The following is an 18,798-nucleotide window of genomic DNA, read 5'->3' as shown; positions in this document are numbered from 1 at the left end:
GTAGGGTATCACAAAGCTGCTTGTCAGTGTGCACAAACCTGTTTCTACTCGGGCCTTTCTATCTAGGCAAGGGTTTTCCCTCTGAGAGGGCTGGTAAGACAGATTCACAGCCAGAAGCATTGCTCATAATTCAAAATGCTCAAAACTGGAGTTTATTGCCATCAGAAGCAGTTAACAACTCCCTGGTAAAAAAACATAAATGTCTTGGTTAATATTTGTACATTCTTTCAAATGCTACCAAGCATTTCTGGTACTTTCCATGACTGCCAAATCCAACTGGAGAACAGGGATGCGCCACAGAGAGAGCAAGATGAGCAGGGGCAGTGCTCTGCCAGGCTCAGCAGCAACCCCACACCCCTGGGTGGCCACCATTATCCCTTGAACCCCCCAGTGCATCCCTGAAACTCCTACTGCCCCTTTGCTGGGCACCTCACAGAGCTGGAGGGAAGTTTAACAATGCCAGTGAGTGCTGATGCCAGCAGGTGCTGACGCCAATGGGTGCTCACCCCAGCGGATGCGGCACAAAGTTGCTGTGCTACAGCTTTACCCCTCCACTTTGAGATTTCATTCCCAGGCTTGCAGCAGCACCATGGGAAAGCCAGTTTGACTTTAACCCCTTTCAAAACTGCTGGAAAGTCTTGCATGGAATAGCCCAGCCCAGCTGGAAGAGCCCTGGCACTGCCAGCGTCAAGCCAGGGTTGCTCCTAGCTGTGATGCCGACCATGCCCATAGCTGGTCTGTGGTGGCACAGCGGCTGCTGGCAGTGCTGGGTGTTGTCAGCACCCCGCGGGTGCTGGGAACTGAGGGGTCCTGGGAGCAGATGGAACAGCCTCATGAGCCAGCTCCCTCCAAAGCTCCAGTGGGGAAGGAATGCGGAAAGCAGCACAGCCAGATTATGCCTGGAGCCCTTCCTTGCACTGACTCAAGCTGCAGCAGGAATCTGTCTGAAAGGAGAGGGGCTTTGGACAAGGGCCTGCAGGGACAGGACAAGGGGGAATGGCTTTAATCTGCCAGAGGGGAGACTGAGATGAGCTCTTAGGCAGAAGCTCTTCCCTGGGAGGGTGCTGAGGCGCTGGCCCAGGGTGCCCAGAGAAGCTGTGGCTGCCCCATCCCTGGCAGTGTTCAAGGCCAGGTTGGACACAGGGGCTTGGAGCAAGCTGCTCCAGTGGAAGGTGTCCCTGCCCATGACAGGGGTTGGAGTTGGATGAGCTTTAAAGTCCCTTTCAACCCAAACCATTCCAGGATTCCATGAGAAGGGGTGGCTCTGGAGACACCCTGAGATGATGACAGAGTGCAATCTCCTTTCCCAGACGTCCCAGCCCTGCACTGGGAATATGGGCTGTGGATCCTGGACAGACCCTGCAGCTCACAGCTCCCAGACAGATGGCATGTAGCTCCCTGCAGAGAGAGGAGAGAGCTCCGTGCCCACAGCTGGCACGGAGCTGGCTGAGCCGACGTCCCTCCACATCCCTGAGCATTTCCCCCTGTGCTCTCTCTCTCCTTCCCAGCCCATTACCCCTCCAGCCTGGGGGGCAGTAGGAGAAGCAGGGGCAGGGTGGGCAGCCCTAGCCAGGAGAAGGGAATGCCTTTCAGAGATGAGAGGGAGACGTGGAGTCTGCATGCACTGCACCAAACTGAGCCGTGCCCTGCTCTGCATCAGCCCTGTGCGAGTCCTCATCCGGCCACGACCGGGGCTGGTAAAGCCTCTGCCTGTGTCGGGGTGAGGACACCTCGCTCAGGGCACGGAGCAGCCGAGCGCCCTTGAGGAACGAGCTGCAGGAAGAAACCGGCGCGTCCCAGACCTGAGAACAGCAGGACTCAAAAAGGTCAGAGCTAAACATAGGAAACCTACTTTTAAGCCGTCGCTGCCGCCAGCGGGGCTGGGTGCCCGCTCCAGGCGATGGCCTCATCCCAACATGTGCCTTCAGGATCTGGGGCTTAGGGCAGCTCGTCGTGGCTCGCACGTTTGAACGTTTGCATATTTACACGTTTGCACGGCTGCACGCACGAACGTGGCAGCCCGTGACATGCAATGGGGAGCGAGGAGCTAACGGCTGATGTGAGGCAGCCCCGTCCCATGGCCTTGGAAACCGGCTACCGGGACACAGCCAACTCAAGAGCCGCTGCCCCGGGCACGACAGGGGCACCGGGAGGGGATGCGGAGCGGCGGGACGGGACCAGCCCCTGGCGACGTGTCCTTCCCATCGTGGCCACGGGATGGCAGCAGCCTCCCACGGCTCCCGCGGGCACCAGCCCCACATCCCGCCCCACAGGGCTCGCCGTGGGGCACGGCCCAGGCAGGACCTCCGGCCCAGCTGCCGGAGACGGGTTCCAGCCGGGGGAGAGGGAGGAAGAAACCCCAGCGCCCTCCTGCTCCCGTGGGCCTGGCAGCAGTGGGGATAGCCAGGGCTCCCCCCCCAGCAGCATCAGAAGGGTCACCCAGGGACCCCCGATCAGCAGCATCAGAAGGGTCACCCAGAGACCTTCCCTCCCGAGGGGCTCGGTGGAAGGAGTGAGGAAGCAGCTCGGAATCAGCCCTCAGCACTCAGCGGTGCCTCAGGAGAGGGGACATCCCTGTGGGTAGCCACTCCTTCAGGAATTCTCCACGTCCCAGCCCCACCCCAGGACTGCCAGTCACCCCCTGGACCCCTGCTGGTGCCACCCGCCTGGCAGGACCGGTTCCCATTTCATCCCACCCCCAGGGCTACTGGGTGGACACTAAGGGAAAGGAGAAGCGCTGTCCAAGGCTTCCTTGGCCACTTTTACAGCTGTTTATCTGTGGCAGGCGCTGTCTCGTGCCTTCCTTGGTTACTAACGCACTGGAAAGTGCTTCATCCTCATGTGATGTAAATGCATCTTCCTCCTTCTTGCCAAATAGGGAACAGAAATGTTTACTGAACACTTCTGCCTTCAGCAGCGTGAGCGCCCTGCTCACACCTCACGTGAGCGCTGCTCTGCAGGTGGGGTGCTGCTGTCCTGGTGCTTCTGTTGCTTTTGCCCTGCTAGATTTTGACCTGGCTTTTCTCTTCTTGGCAATTCTGTGCACTTCAGACTGCTGCTGTCCCCACATTGCACAGCTCACTGGTGGGAGGGATGTTCCCAGTGGGATGAAGGACTGCCAGGGAGCCACATTCCCCCCATCTGCAGAAATTCCCTTTCTCCCTTGTGTACCCCCACCATCCTGCAGCCAAATCCAAACATCTCCCCCTGCTTGGTCACGTTCCACCTCTTCCTTTTCCACCTCTGGGTCAGGCAGCTCCCGGCCATGATCCCAGAACACCCCAGGCGCTTCCACCATCCTGGGGTGGAAAGGATGAAGAAAGGAGGAAAAAGAGCCTTCCCCTTTTCCCTCTTTTTCACCTCTGCTCTAGAATCGCTCAGGCTCTCGATGCCCACGCAGAAGCCCCGGGGGGGATGCCGGGGATGGGCTCCAGCTCCCCCGAGTCCCTTCGCTCTCTTCCCAGGCTGCACGGAGCAGGGCTGGGGGTCTCTGTCACCTCCTGCGCCCTCTGCCACCCCCTTCCGGGCCACTCCGCTCCGCCCTCAAACCCGAGGCCCCGCTGCCGGCTCCGGGCTGCCGGGGGGCACCAGGAGCACCGGGGACCCCACGCGTGGGGCAGGGGGTGCTGCCGGGGCAGGACCGCTGAGAGCGGCGGGTCCCGGCGGGGCGGGAACCGGGCGGGGCGGGCCTGGGGGCGGGGCCAGGGCGGGCGGCGGGGCCGGGTCGGGCCGTGCGGCGCTCGGTAGCCGGGCGCGTTCTGCCGCCGCTCGCCCTCCGGGAGCGGCCCCGGGAGTAGCCCCGGCTGCGCCGCCGCGGCTCGGCTCGGCTGGGGGGGACCCGGGATGTCCTCGTCGCCCGCGGAGGAGTGCCGTTCGCCCGTGGGGCTGGACTGCTGCAGCTGCTGCCTGGACCTGGCCAACCGCAGTGGGCTGGAGGAGGCGGCCGGCGGCGAGAACAACAACCTGGGCAGCCCCACGGTCAGCAGCTTCCGGCAGCTGCAGGAGCAGCTGGTCCGCAAGAACCTCAACACCGACAAGCTGAGCTCTATCATGCGCCAGGACTCGCTGGAGCCCGTCGTGCGGGACCCCTGCTACCTCTTCAACCAGGGCATCTGCAACAGGAACATCGACCAGACCCTGCTCTCCATCCTGCTGCTCTTCCACAGGTGAGTGCCGCCGTGTCGCCGTGTCACCGACGGGCTCCCTGTAGCCGGAGCAGGGCCAGCATCGTGGGGTGAGGCGAGGGGCTGGCAGGGTCAGGGGGACCCCTGTGACCTCACCCTGGGGTTGGGGGATGCCAGCGCTGGGGGATTCCAGGGTGGGAGAAGCACGAGAGGGCGGGGGGGGGGCGGTCCATCTACCGTGGGTGGTGCCAGTCCCTGGGTGCGGGTCCGGGTGGCTCTGCCCCGTGACAGCAGCGGTGCCGTCTCTCGGTGCCCTGCTCTGTCTCTGTTGCGGCAGTGACAACAGCCTCGTGCTGCGCATCTTGGTCCCTGTGTTCATCCCGCTGGCTACAAGAGTCTGCACAGACGTTGCCTGCAGGGTCATGGACAGTGTCCAGCGTCAAACAAGAACTGTCCTCTTGGTCCTGCAAGGAGAGAGGCAGCTCGTTCCTTGGGAAGCAGCTATGCTGCCTCGAAAGCCACCTTTAGAGTTAGTGAGAAACTGGGTAGGGAGCCTGAGAGCTCTGCTGACAGGTCCTGCTCTTTCAGCAGCTTCCCTGTCTCTGGAGTACATTGAGTGAAGACACGTCTGGCCTGGGTGCTATTTCCCATCCCTGGAAAGTGACTCTGCCCCTGACGGAGCAGATCTTGCTTAGGTCAGAGCAGGTTCCTGTGGGATGGGACTGCAAGTGCTCAGGCAGTGGGACATACTTGGGACTGGCCTCATCCAGCCCAGGAAACTGGGCTTTACCCTGGGAGGGCTGGGAAGGCAGGAGCACGGCGTCCCTCCTTGCTCCCCTGACCCAGCACTGCAGGTACAGGAGATTGAACGGGGGTCCCAGGGGCAGGGGACCACAGAGGTGTCTCAGGTGCTGTGCTGGCACCTCGGGCTCTGCAGTGGGGCTGGCCCTGGTGCCCAGCACCCTGAGGAGCTGGTTGGACAATGGGGAGCAGTGAGATGAAGGCCCAGGGCTTCACACCTCGGCCTTGGATTGCCAAGGTGGACATGGGGGGCTGCAGGGAGCTGCAGCATGGCAGCACCAGCACTGTGGAGCGTCATGAGGTGGGACACATCCTGTCTCCCAGGGCTGAGGAGATGCGTGGCCACCAATGTGTATGTGTCTGGCTGAGCAGGCAGCAGCTCTGGGCCTCGTTCCTCGTGGTACGGCTGCATGCAAGTGGGTGCATGGCAGCACCCACATGTCTGCTGACACCCACCACCCTCCCCACATGCACATGCACTCACAGGTGTGTTCCCGGGCTGTGCATGCGTGTGCCAGCACCCGTATGGGGCAGTGATGGGCACACATGCCCCCCACCACAGCTCCTCGGAGACGCTGCTCCTGCACTTGCATAACTCAAGCTGCGGCTCAGGTAGGAAAGGAGGAGCCGGGACACTCGCCAAGGCCCTGAACCCACCCAGCAGGGAGGGAAGCGGAGCCCAAGGTTTCCCATTGCTGCGGGAGGCTGCAGGTGTTTGGTATCGGGGTGGGGAGGGGAAGTGAGACTCTGTCCCCAGCACGGGCTGATGTGGGAGCCAGCACCCAGGCTGCTCACTGGGAAGGAGGTGACAGTGCCACAGTGATGATGTGGCCACCAGTCATGGGTCGCTGCTTTGGAACTCGCCCCTGCTGGAGCAGGACCCCTGATGTGGGAGCAAGCATTGAGCCGCTCGCTGAGGTCAGGAGCACACAGAGGTGCCAGGGATCAGGGTTTCTCCCCTCAGTGCTCCTCACTGCCATGCCCAAGCCCATCCTCCATACCCCAGTGTGTGCTGTGTCCCGAGATGCTTCGGGCATTCCCTGTTACGACAGGCTGTGCAACAGCATGGTGCATAGCCATGGTGTCCCTCTGTCACACCCATGGTGCGGAGCCTACTGGCATGACCAGTGCCCTCGCCGCAGTGGCACGGCCCTGACAGGGGTGCCCACACCTCTGTGTGCTGTTGTTTTGCTCTAGCCTGAACTTTCTCCCCCTGGGGAGTGAGCCAGGACACCCAAGAGGTGATAGCATACAAACAGAGGATTGTGGGTGCCAGAGGAACACCCCGATAGCAGGCCCGATAAGGGCACCCTTGCTGCTGGCACTGAGGAACCCAAGCAGATTTGTGCCCCTTGTTATAGCTGGTGTGCTCCAACACCAGCACAGGAGGAGGTCGTGTGGATGCACACACTCTTGCATGGCACAGGGAGACCAAGCAGCTGCATCTGGAGTCCGAGTCTGGCTCTGAGGCTGCTGGAGACAGTTCAGCCCATGCTGCACCCAGCCCTGGGCTCTGTAGGTCAGGGTCAGACCTGCGCTAGTATCTTGGATGACCTACACTGAGCATTTCCAGCCTGGCTCTGTGATTTTCCCCTGGCCAGGTGGCCTCCACTGGGCTCTCCGTGCTCGTTGCTTGAGGCAGGGATGCTGTGAGGGATGCACAAGGTAGGGCTGCTCCAGAGCAATTGCTACAGGACTGATGCTTCTTCAAGAAACCCTTCTGCTCAGGTTGTGCCTGGGAGGGACCCTGTTCAGAAAGGGCTTCTCACCTCTGTGCCTTCACATGGGCATCATGAACTGCTCTCCAGGGTGACCTCAGCAGTGCAAAGGGGCCAAGCTTGTGTGGAAACACCAGGTGCAAGGAGGGCAGCTACCACCATACTGGGCTGGGCAATGTATTTGCTCCCTGCAGACACCAGTGTTGTGGGCGGGAAGGTCTGCCACAATGTTACTCTGAGGTTGCTCATCTGTGACCCAGACACGAGCCCACCTGGGATGGGGCGAGCAGCCCCATGGCACCTTTCTGTGACAGGGGGGCCGAGGGGAGCCAGCAGCATGGGATTTGGTCCAGGATCTGTGCTGCGGGGGGAGCAGCATCCTCCCAGTGCATGCTGGTGTGTGATTCACCCCGCCTGGCTCTGGGGTGGGAACAGGAGAATATCTCCTGCTTGCCCGCATGGGCCAGCCCGTGCCAGCTCTCCTGCCCAGCCCCTCCTGAGTAAAATGGAGCAGCAGCCTGGTCAGGCTATGCCTCTGGCTACCAAGGGGACATCCCTGCCCAGCCTGACCCCCTCTGGGCACTGTAGGACCTGCTGCTCCCCCAGACAGGATGGGCAATGGCCTGTCCCTTGGTCTGAGCCATCAAAGGGGCTGGGGGCCACCTTCCCCGGGTCCTGGGCAAGCCAAGGGCATTGCAGGCAGGCAGGGGAGCACTGTGCTGCACTGGGAGGCTGGGGAAGGATAAATCAGGGTAGGAGAAGCTGGGCAGCGCAAGGTCCCACCACAAGGTCAGGCTGGCAGTAAGAGCTGCCCGGGCAGCGGTGACAGGGTGGCATTTGTGGCATGGCACCATCTGTTCCCGTCGGTGGGGTGTCACTTTGCAGCAGCAATGCAGGAGCCGGAGCCAGGCCGCAAAGGGCATCGGGGGGCGGGGGCCAGGAGCACATTCCTGCCTGCCGAGTGGGCTGGAGCAACAAGGAGGCATTGATGGGAGTGGGGCTGCAGGAGCACGCGTGAGCGTGAGAGAGCCGGGGGAGAGAGCCTGGGGCTGGAGGGGGCTGCGAGCGATGCCGTCCCGTCCCCTCAGCACCACGGCACCTGTGCTCTGCTCTGCCATTGTGGGAGCGGGCTGCACGAGGCCTGACCTGTGTCCCTGGGTGGTTTGCTGAGCCCTGCAGACCGCCGAGATGCCGGAGCTTTGGCTCAAGCAGCAGGAGTAGCCGGTGCTCCAGGGAGGAGCTGACCTTGGCATGCCCAGAGCCTCCACAGCCTGCAGCGCACGGCAGCCGCTCTGCTGTGCCCGCCATGGTCTCCATCAGGGGATCCTGCCACCCCGGGCCTCCTCTCTGTGGCCCAGCGGGCTGTGCGGTGAAGTCCTCGCAGGGCTGCTGCTGGAAAAGCCCAGCAGCACTGGGCTGGGCTGCAGCACCCTAGGCTCAGCAGGGCTGGCAGCACTGTGCTCCGCACAGTGCACTGTGCATCATGCACCATGCACCGTGCCTGACCCTGCCTGCTCCTGTGAGACTGGCTCCCTCCAGCAAGGAGATTCCCCGGTGTGTGGGGGAGTCCCACTCAGCCCCACCAGCCGCACAGGATGAAGTCATTTGCCCCTGACCACACACAAGGTTATGGCCCAGGGGGCCTGGCAGAGCTGAGCTGGAGTCTAGTGATGCCAACAGCAGCTGCACAGAAACCTGTCCTCGGCCTCCTGCGAGTGCTTGGGCACTGCCAAGACACGTGTGCGGCTCCGAGCAGACAGGGTGTAGGTGTCCCAAGAACAGCCAGGGACGGGAAATGCTGGCCAGGGTTTATTTCAAGCTTTGAACTTTTGGTGTGGAAGAGGTTGGAGCTGGAGTGGGCTGCAGGGGTCCAGCATCATAGAACCATCGAATGGCCTCGGTCGGAAGGGATCTTAAAGATCACGATGTTCCAGTCCCCTGCCACAGGCAGAGACCCAGCTGACACATGGCCTGATGGTGCTGAGGCCGGTGCTGCTGAGCTCAGCTGTGAGTTGGGGCTGGGACTGGCCTGTGGGAAAACCTTTTACAGTCCGGGTGGCATCTCAGCTGTCACTGAGCACACGGCACAGGCATGGATGCTGTGGGCAATGCCTCTGAGGGCACCCTGTGCCTGCGGTGTGCTCCTTGCCAGGACACGAGGACACCTCCCCAGCCACCTCCCAGCACAGAGCGGGTTAAACCCGACCCTGTGTTTAGGCAGAACACCATCACCTGGGTGGGACGGAGGGTTCAGGGCACATACTGGCACGGCCAGGGGATGTGTGTGTATGGGTGTAGGGGCAGATCCTGCCATCGGGAAGTGACTGAGACCCTGTTTGAAGAGGGCAAAGGGTACTCTGAGGTGTTTGCTGTGGGGCAAGGGCTGGAGAAGCGTCCAAGTCTGCAACCTGTCCTAAAGCTGTGCTTTACCCATGAGCTCTGAATTATATTTATCCAGGTGCCATGCATTGCTGGCTTCAGGACAGGAGTTTGTCATCCTGTCTGTGTGCTTGGAGTTATATATATATATATGAATGTGTTTGAGGGGCTTCTGCTGCAGAACAACTCTGGGGGCAGAGCAGAAGCCCTGGGGCTCTCCCTGACCCCCTAGCCCCAGGTGAGGTCCAGCTCTTCTGCCTGGATGGGCAGGACAGGACATTCCCACGACCTTGAGTGAAACCATCCCAGTGATTCCCCGTGGTGTGGAGCAGGACTGCTCTGGCTGCTTTGGAGGCAGGGGACAGGCTCAGGTTGTCCCCAGGGATTGGCACAAGCCAAGGGCAGCCAAGGCCAGGTACCAGAGGCACGGCAGCACCACAGGTACATGTCCCACCAGCAGCTTGTTGTCTTTCGCGTTGTTATTGTTCTGAAATGCCAGAGAGGTAACGCAGCGTCCCGGTTCCAAGTGCCCAGGATTCCTCACAAAGGCCAGCGCGGTGTTAATGTCGGCTGCGAGGAGCTGTCCCTGCCTGACCTCCCTGCGGCTGTCCCGGCACAGTGTGGCTTCAGGCTCGCTCCTCACCCCGCCGCCTTGTGTCTGCCCACAGCAGACGGTGAAGGATCTGGGGGTTCCCTTGGACGTGGATTAGTCTGGGTTGGAGGAGGCTGCGCGGGTCCCAATGCGCTGCTCTCGCAGCTCCTGGTCTCAGTCCTTTCACTATACAAGGAGCTGCGTTCCCATCAGTGAGCTGCAGGGCAGGAGCTGCTGGTGCCGAGGCTGCCGAACACTCACGCCTGTCTCCAGCATGGCCTGGGATTTATCTTGGCAGATGCCAGAGGCCCGGCCTTGGAGTTCCTCAGCCTGGCTGGGGATCTCCAGGAAAGCTGGTGCTGCACCAGCGCAAGGGTCGTGCGGGGCAGAGCCGGGGCTGTGCACCCTGCACACCGCAAGCTGCAGGGTTCCAGGGTACCGCCGTGCTGCAGGGGTCCCTTCAGCATCACAGCCACCTCCACTCTGACCCCAGTTCCCTGAAGCTGGACCAGGGAAAGCCATGACCTGCGAATGATCCAGCTGGGACTGCCCAAGATGGTACAGTGCAGGGCAAAACAAGAACAGGCCTGGAGTTCATAGCCTGGGCTGTCAGGAGCCCTGCGGGACAGGGCATGGCCAGCCAAGGGAGGTGATAGCCTGGGGTTCATCTATGGGGCTCCATCCCACGGGGTGTGAGAGGCAGCTTTCCTGACAGATTTGTGCTGAGAGCTGTGCTGAAGGCTCAGCCTACAGGTCCCCTCGCAGCCGTGAGCCCCCGACTGTGCCAGCCATGCTGCGAGTGGCTGTGCCATGGGGTTTGCTGGGCTATGCCATAGTGACACGGTGTGGCTGTGGGACCCTGCACCGGCAGCACTGGGGTGCCCAGGTTTGCTGAGCTGAGCAGGCAGCAGCCTGGGGCTTGTGTCACCAACAAGCGAGGTGGGAGGTTGGGCTGAGTGGTCCAGTGCTGGAAATAGCCAGATCAGCTCTTTTTCCTCTTCCCTCCCAACCCAGCACGCCAGGGAAGCCAAGGCCTTGGTGTCTTCCTGCATACAGCATCATGGGGAGGGCCATGCCGGAGTCAGAGCATCTCTGCCCTCCCCTCCCCATGCTGCTGCTGGGGACAGCTCACACTGACAGGGTGGGGGCACAGGAGGAAGAAGAGGGGCTGGTGACAAAGTTGTGGAGAGAGCAAAGCTGCAGCTCTCAGCAGGCTGGGGGTGCGCTCGCGCGCCAGAAAACCAGAACTGGGAGTACAGCCAAGCACCTTTATCAGAGGAAGCAGCCCAGCAGCTGGACACAGAGCGTGCCAGGGCTCTGTCCTCTCACCCCACGCCTCCCGCCCCGCAGGTCGGAGGAGCCCCCGCGACTCCCTGCCCTGCTGCCCGCGGGAGCTTGCTCTGCCCTGGTGTGGTGAGGATCATCAGAGCTTCCCATCAGCCTGGCCCACTGCAAACCCTCCCCAGGCTTCCCCAGCACAGCAAAGGTCGTGGCTGCCCCACGCATCCCTCCCTGTTGCTCTGTTGTCCCCCGGGACTGGGTCCGGTGAGGCCGGCAGCACTGGCTTTGCAGGCAGGAGCTTGTGCGCCTACCTGGGCACTTACAGATGTACCCAGAGGGGTTTCCCTCTGCTCTGGAGCAGCATGTGCCCTGGCTTGACGGATTTATGAGCCCTCCAAGATTCCGGTGGGCATGAACCAGGCCCCTGTGTCCCAGGGCTCCTGGTTGCATGGGAGCCCCTGGGAAGGCAGCTGCTGGCCGAGCACAGTTTGGGATGCTGGGCAGGGGTTGCCAAGGTGACACAGCTCCCTGCTTGCCCGTGGGCAGCCCAGGCATCACCTCTCCCTGCCCAGCACCAGGACAGTGCTGCAGGGCAAGGCTGGGAGTGCCGGCGCTCCACAGACCCTTCCTACTGTGGGCTCCAGGCCCCAGCCATCACCCATGTCCCTGGCCACCCCTCCTGCAGGTCCTGCAGGGCTTGGCTGGCCCTAGCACTGGCATCCTGTCCTCTTGGCCCCCGCAGCCACAGCTGCAGGCCTTCAGGCTGTGAAGACAAAGTTTTCTTAGCTGCGTGTTTGCAAGCAGTGGCTTTTCCTCTCCCCCTCTGCTGTGACCCTGTGAGCTGCAGAGCTGGCTCTGCGGAGCAGCCTGGGCAGCTTTGGCTCCGCGCCTTCCCCGTACTGCTCTCCAGCATCTCTGGGGCCAGGCAATAAACATTTCCCACGCCTCGGACCCTATGAAGGGCCTTCCTCCCATTGAGCTGAGTCCTTGGGAGCCAGCAAGCCAGGAACGCTGCCACGGAGCAGCAAGAATGGCCAGGAGCAGGGGGAGAGGGTGAGGGGCCAGCACGGCTCCTGCAGCCACTGTTCCAGCTCCTACTAGCATGGAGGGAGTGAAGGCATCCTTTAGTGTGTGGGTCCGCAATGCCTGGTGCAGGTTCAGTTCACGGTGCTCAGCACCTCATCCCTGGGGCTGTGGGGATGTGCCCCTGACCCACAGCACAGGGCTGGTGTGGAGTGCCGGGGGTGAGAGGTGATCCCGTCATCCTGCTCCCTGTCATCCTGTGCTCCAGCCAGGCTCAGCTGTGCCCCCCGAGTCCTGTTGCAGGGGAGAGGTTATTGCTAAACATCACCCGGCCATCGGGGCTGGATCACCCAGGCTGGGGCACAGCCTGTGTGTGGCTGAGGTGTTGGTACAGCAGCTTTGGGATGTCCTGCAGAGCCATTGCTGGGGTGACACCAGCCGTTCACCAGTGTCAGCACCTCTCCAGCTGCTCAATGACAGCCATGGGGTTTTTCCCCCAGAGAGTGCAACAACTGGTGTCACAATTACACCCTGTTGTGGCTGCTGTTATTGTTCCCAAAATAACCATAGGCATGAGCCTGATGAACCCCCCGTAGCTGAATGCGTGAGGCAAGAGCTGCTGTGCTGCTGCCCCAGGGATGGAGCTCTCACCACTGGCCCCTCCAGCTCAGCTCACTCCAAGGCAGCCATCACCATGGCCTCTGGTGTCATAGGGAGCAAGCCCATGGCCCCCTGTGCTTTAGGGAGAGCAAGGGACAGCATTGCTCAGCCTGCTCTGCTCCTGCCAGACCTGGAGGAACAGGAATGGGATGGTGGGAGAGGAAGTGGCCACCAGCATCCCCACTGGAGTAGGGCCAGCAGCCCAGCACAGACGGCTGCTGCGGCCACAGGGGGCTGGGAAAGGGCCCCCCCACCGCTAAGCACCCAGCTGGAGCCCCTGCAGGACTCTGCTGCTGTGGGAGGCGTTTGGACAGCCCACAGGGCTCCAAGCACATCCCTAGGGCATGCCAAGCAACAAAGCAGGGTCCAGCAGAGAGCTGAGAGCTGCTGCTCCCACCCTGGGGCTGCAGTGGGGCTGCCCCACGGGCTCAGAGTGCACAAGGGCAGACCTGAGGTGCTCCCACAGAGCAGCACTGACATCACGTGTGTACACACAGGTGTGCTCGGCTGTCAGTCTGACATGTGATGGGGGGTATCTGCAGTGCATGTGCAGGATGCACCGGTGTGCATGCAGGAGGGGGGGTTGTAGGGTGTGTGCATGCACAAGTGCATGTGAGTGCAGGCAGGGGGTGCATCTGTGTGCGGAGAGCATGCCCATATGGGCTAGAGAACACACGTGTGCATGGTGTGGGTGTGCCTGTGTTTGCAGGGTGTGCACGTGCATGTGCATGTGCATGCAGGACCTGCCTCTGTGTGTGTGTACTGGTTGCAAGATGTGCTTGTGGGCACCCAGCGGCACACCCAGGCATGTCTGCAGCAGAAGCCATGTCCCCAGAATGACAGAGGCAGCCCCATGCCCAGCATGGCTGCTCCTGCCTGGGGACTCCCTGTTAATCAAGTGCTGGGAAGGGAGGGAAACCTGGAGCCCCTGCACGTGCATCCCTACAAAGTGCCCCTCTGCTGGGGTCTCACGCAGAAGGGCAGCATCCTTCCCAGCCTCAATGCCAGGGAGCCCGCGGCCCCAGCAGTGATGGCCATGGCCAGGGCTGTGCAGGGCTGGGAAGCACCCCAGGAGAGCGGCGGGGAGGCAGACGCTTACTCCTGTTTATTTTTGCAATTGTCCCAGATCCATGGGAAAAGTATTGGAGCTGGCATTGCTGAAGCGGTTTCCTCCTGGAGCACTGAGCTCTTGCTCCAGAAGCTGTGGAAATTACCAGCTTCTCTCCAGCCCCTGGTGCTTGCGCACTGTGTCAGGCAGGGCCTGGGACCCCAGACCCATGGGGAAAGAGCCACAAGCTGGGCACCAGTCTGTCCATCCTGGAGCCCCTGGTCACTGGCACTAAGAGGAGTTTTCCTTTGGGAAGAGGGCTGGACCAGGACTGGGGATGCAATAGTACTGCTGGTGGGAAAACTGAGGCACAGCTGCCAGAGCTAGGGGCAGACTGGGGTCTGGCCACCTCTATGCAAGAAACAGAAGGTGGCAGAACTGGTGACATGCCAACTGTGGGAGAGAAAATGCGTCCCCTTTTATCTCCTGCCCTCTGCGCAGTGAGACGGGCATCTTCCCTGAGCCCCAACAGGCAACTGAGCCACCGAACCCCCCCAGTGGCCGGGGCTCATCCTGGCCGTGGGGACAGAGCCGTGCCCCATGTCACAGGGGCTGCCACTCCGGCCACTGCCCGCCACCTCGGGTTCGGCACACAGAGAGCGGCTTTATGTGCCTGTGGAGGGGGCGGCCCCTGCTCTCTGCTCAGACCCACGGCTCGGGGTGGCACGTCGGGCCCTGAAAGAGCCAATTGAGTGTGGCTGAGGTCATGCACCCATGTCTACCCCGTGCCCGTGGCCACGGGATGTGGCCGGCACCCGTCCGTGCCTGCCACCAGCAGCACTGCCGCATCGCTGCCGGAGAGCAGAGGGGCCAGAGCTGCGTCGCAGGGCCCGGCATGGCCTTCCAGCCGCCGTACTCCCCGAGCCTCTTCAGGAGGAAGGACTGGTGAGTGTGGCCTGGCCGCGGGGGGGGGGCACACGCCAGCCCCGGGGCTAGGGGCAAAAACCCACTCTCTGCCATACATGGGCCAGGCTGGTGCTGGCACAGGGGATGTGCATCACCTCCTGCAGACAGAGGGACGAGCGAGTCCCACGCTTCCCCTCCCTGGGGAGGAACATCCATCCCATGGGCAGTGCCCCTACCATAGAGGAGAACATGCTTTCTCGCATCCCCACATCAAACCAGTGTGTCTTGAGGCACCCACGCATGCCCAGCTTGTGGTTCGTGGGGAGCAGTGTCCCACCCACGGTGCCTGTGGCCTTCAACGCTCAGGACACTACAATCTTCATCCTGCCGTGGGAAGCTGTGGTACGATTGCTGGCGAGCAAGCTGGAAGGGATGTGCTGTAAGCAGCAGCCACGCTGTGCTGTGCCTCAGTGAGGCTGAAATACTGCTCAGCCCCCCTTAGCCCTTTCCCTGAGGGCCTGGCAGCACCCCCACACTGGAGCTCCTCAGGCCTCTCCCTGTCCTGCACCCACCAGCCAAGTGCTGGCACCATCAGCACCCCCTGGATTCAGGGGATTTGGGGTCCTCTGCAGCATTTCTGGGGTGCATGTGCACTAGCACTTCCCCAGATGCTGCGCCGTGGCGTGGGCTCTCTTGGAGGGTCTGGTTCAGCATCAGCCCCTGCCCTGACTTGTGCAGGATGAGCCCCACAGGGTCGGGGGCAGCAGGTAACCGACCAGGTGACCCACCAGGTGCTGTGCAAAGATCAACGGATCCAGGTCCGGATCTGGGTCCAGGTCCGGGTCCAGGTCCATAGGGCAGAGATAAGCCTCAGAGCTGGCAGCCGCGCAGGGGGGCATCTCCCATGGTAGGCAGTGCCTCCCAGCTCCCTCTTTGCTGCCGCGGGTGGTTTTGGACACCTGCCTTCTCCGTGTGCGCAGAGCCACGGGCGCGGGCCCGGCGTCATGCCGGGGGTGCACCCGCTTGTGGCGCACCTGCTTGTGGCGCACACGCGTGTGCAACGCGCACTGCCGCCGCTCGGCTGCGCTGCCGGCCCTGGCCGCGAGTCCGGCCCCCCTGCCGCGGGGGTTACGCAAGGGCGGGCGGGGTCGCGCTTGTTTTGCACTTCGGGTTTGTTTTGTACCCGGGTTTGTTTTGCGCGGTGGGGCTGTTTTTCGTTTCCGGGTTTCTTCTGCGCGCCCGTGTTGTTTTCCCGCTCCCGGTTTCGCTTTGCACGCCCGCGGCTGCCCTTTACCTCCTGCCCCCCCCCTCCCCCCCCGCGCTGATGTGTGGGATCTGCGGGCCCGCGCGCCCCACATTCAAAGAGTGTTTCCTGCTCTTCCCAGTCCCCTATCCCCAGTCCACTGCTGAACCTCCATCCCGGTTACTTGGGGAGCGCAGGAAGGCGGTGCTGACGCGTGCAGGGATTGGTGCCGTTGGGTGCCAGTACTCTGGTCGCAGCAAACAAGGGAAGCACGGACGCGAGGACCCAGTGAGGAGGGGTTGGGGGGGCAGGGGTGGTCTGCACTGAGAGGCTGCCGTGCTGCCCTGGGGTGCGACTGGCAGGCACTGAGGTGCGATGGCGGGGTGCAGGGTGCGGCACCCGGCGGTGCCGGACGCGGCGCTGTGGGGCACTGGGCGGGCCCGGTCGCGCTGGCACCGCCCGACGGGGCGGACCCGAGGGATATAAGCGGGGCGGAGGGGCAGAGCCGCAGTGCGTCTGCCGCCGACACTTCGTGTAATAATTCCTCGCAGCCATGAGCACCGGTGTGTACCAGTCCCCCATGGAGGTGGCTGTCTATCAGCTCCACAACTTCTCCATCTCCTTTTTCTCCTCCCTGCTCGGGGGGGACGTGGTCTCTGTGAAGCTCGACAACAGGTAGGGGCAGCCCCGATACCGGCCGTCGCGTTGGTATCCCTCCCGCCGGGGCTCGGGTGAATGGGGGGCGGGAGATGTCCACATGCGTTGAGAAGCTCCGGTGCGGTGCAGGCTGGGATGGGGGTGTCCCGGGTAGGGGGATGTTTGCTGCTAACGCCGTCCCTCTTTGCTCTCTTCCAGCGCCTCCGGAGCCAGCGTGGTGGCCATCGACAACAAGATCGAACAAGCAATGGTGAGCTGCAGTGTCCATCCTCCGCACCTCCCCCGGGCACTTTTGCCCTGGGAGACCCTCACTCCCCGGGTGGGTGCAGGGGGTTCTGTCCGAAGGCGTTCCCTGCTCTGCGGGTAGATGCTCTCTCCAGAGGAGGGTCTCTGCTCCCCCGCTGCTTGCTGGGCAGAGCAGCTCCTTTGTCTGCCGTCGCGGCTGCTCAGCTTATTGGCTCCGGTAACGCCGCAGTGCGCAGGGAGCCGGGGGGGCCTGGGCAGGACCCTCCGGACTGGGGGGGTGACCGAGCCAGATCGCATTGGTGATAGGAAACTGCAGCCTGCCCGACCCCCGAGGGGCCGGAGAGTGCATCCTGAGGGAATGAGACCTGGGAGATGGGGGACCTGAGGGATGCTGTGGGTGCTGGCCAGGGGGAATTACACCAAGGTGCTGAGGGTGCGGAGGGGAGGGATAGCCTTTAGGCAAAGCCTTTGCCGCCCTTGGCTAGTGGTAGGATGTGCGCAAGCACCAGGGCGTAACCATCAGGAGATCAGTGGATGATCGTTTCCTCCAAAATCCTTTTTTTTGCAAACGATCCTTTCCGGCCGTTTGCAGGATCTGGTTAAAAATCACCTGATGTATGCAGTGCGAGAGGAAGTGGAGGTCCTGAAAGAGCAAATCAAGGAACTGCTGGAGAAGAACTCCCAGCTGGAGCGTGAAAACAGCCTCCTGAAGACCCTGGCTAGCCCTGAGCAGCTGGAGAAGTTCCAGTCCCGGCTTCCCACCGAGGTCCTGTGCCCTGAGGATCAGATCCCTGGGGCGGCTGCCCCGGCCCAGCACTCGGGGGGCTCTGCGGTGTAAGGTGGCTCTGTCCTCGGGGTGGGCAGAGCCACAGAACTCTTTTTACTTAATCTCCTGCCAAATTGTTTCCACCTTCATCTCACACGAAGGACTGCCAGACCCCGGCGCGGAGCCATGTGCCCCCGGGCTACCCTGGCCAGCCAGTGGAGGCAGCATCGTGGCCCGCACCGGGATGCTCCTCTGTGGGGAGACGCAACCACCCGCCGTGTGCCAGGGCACATTCATGGAAACCTGGGCATCGCAACACCCTGGCAGTGCCAGGTGGCCGCTGGCAGGTGAATGGGAATGCAGGGTTGGAAGGAGCGTGCGCCGCGTCCGTGCCTCTGCACTGTGCAGGGGGTGCTTCTCTGTGGCAAAGCCCGATGTTGGAGGAAGACCTTGTTTAGCGAGCAACGCAGGCTTGTGCCATCAGCCACCTCGGAACGTGCTGGAACCCCAACCCGACTCTGAGCAGTGCCGGTGATGGCAGCTGCAGTGTAGTGCATGGCTGTACACACATCAGTGTGGGGATTACAAGGAGAAAAGCTTGGTTGATTAGTTCGGGCATCTTTTGTAGCTGTATCTCTGTATAAACACATGCATGAGCGGTGCCCACAAGGCTGTGGGGTGCCCTGGGCCAGCCATGCCCACTTTTGCAGCTGGGGTGTTCCAGGCAGGACTGGAGCCATGAGGAGCTATAATGGGGTGGCCAGTGCTGCAGGTGGCACAAAGGAGAGGATAGATTCACTCTCCCTGGCATCCACTGCGTTGGAGCCGTGCAGCAGCGCTGAGAGAATGCAGACTGTGGAGCAGAGCCGTGACAGGGGCTGCACTCCAGCCCGCTGGGTTGGGGGGAGCCAGCCTCTGCTCCCCACCTTCCCTGGCCAGCTCTCTGGGAAGTGACATGACGTCTCTCTTGATGTCAGAAGTGGTAACACAGTTCTGTAAATCTAGGTAGAAATGGCAATAAACTTTACTTTTTATACAAATGTGCGCCCTGAGCTGTGTGTCTGTAGCCAGGAATGGGATGGCGTGGGTCACTGGGGCATGGGGATGGGGCTTGCTGGGATGGGACTGGTGAGGACACTGCTGCAAACCTGCTGCGGGATCAGTCTCCCTTGGGCAGCTCTGCTTCAGCCAAGCTGGGCTTTTGGTGATGTGAGCAGGAACTCCCTTCAAGGAGCTGGGTATGCGGTAGGGAAGGGAGCCCTGAACCTAGAGGTCATTGTTCTTGGGTTCATGGCTGTGACCAGGGGTGTGAGCAGGGAGGAGGCTGCTCTCGGGCTGCACAGAGCCCTTTGCA

At 62.0% G+C, this 18,798-nt stretch overlaps 1 protein-coding gene across 2 annotated transcripts; it reads left to right on the top strand.

Moving 5' to 3' along the window:
* Positions 1 to 3,772: 3,772 nt before the first annotated feature.
* Positions 3,773 to 18,484, top strand: TSC22D3 (TSC22 domain family member 3). 2 transcript variants are annotated; one of them, XM_080624672.1, is made up of 3 exons: positions 3,773 to 4,166; positions 16,631 to 16,682; positions 17,271 to 18,484. In XM_080624672.1, the coding sequence occupies exons 1-3, from the start codon at positions 3,844 to 3,846 to the stop codon at positions 17,514 to 17,516; spliced, it is 621 nt and encodes a 206-aa protein (XP_080480798.1). In that variant the 5' UTR covers positions 3,773 to 3,843; the 3' UTR covers positions 17,517 to 18,484. The 2 variants fall into 2 exon arrangements, with proteins under 2 accessions (XP_080480798.1, XP_080480799.1); XM_080624673.1 differs by lacking the exon at positions 3,773 to 4,166 and adding an exon at positions 16,167 to 16,450.
* Positions 18,485 to 18,798: the final 314 nt, after the last annotated feature.

Source organism: Psittacula echo (assembly GCF_963264785.1).
Source record: "Psittacula echo genome assembly, chromosome: 8".
NCBI lineage: Eukaryota > Metazoa > Chordata > Aves > Psittaciformes > Psittacidae > Psittacula > Psittacula echo.
Note: the sequence above shows the minus strand (reverse complement) of the source record. Positions and strands in the feature narration are given on the sequence as shown.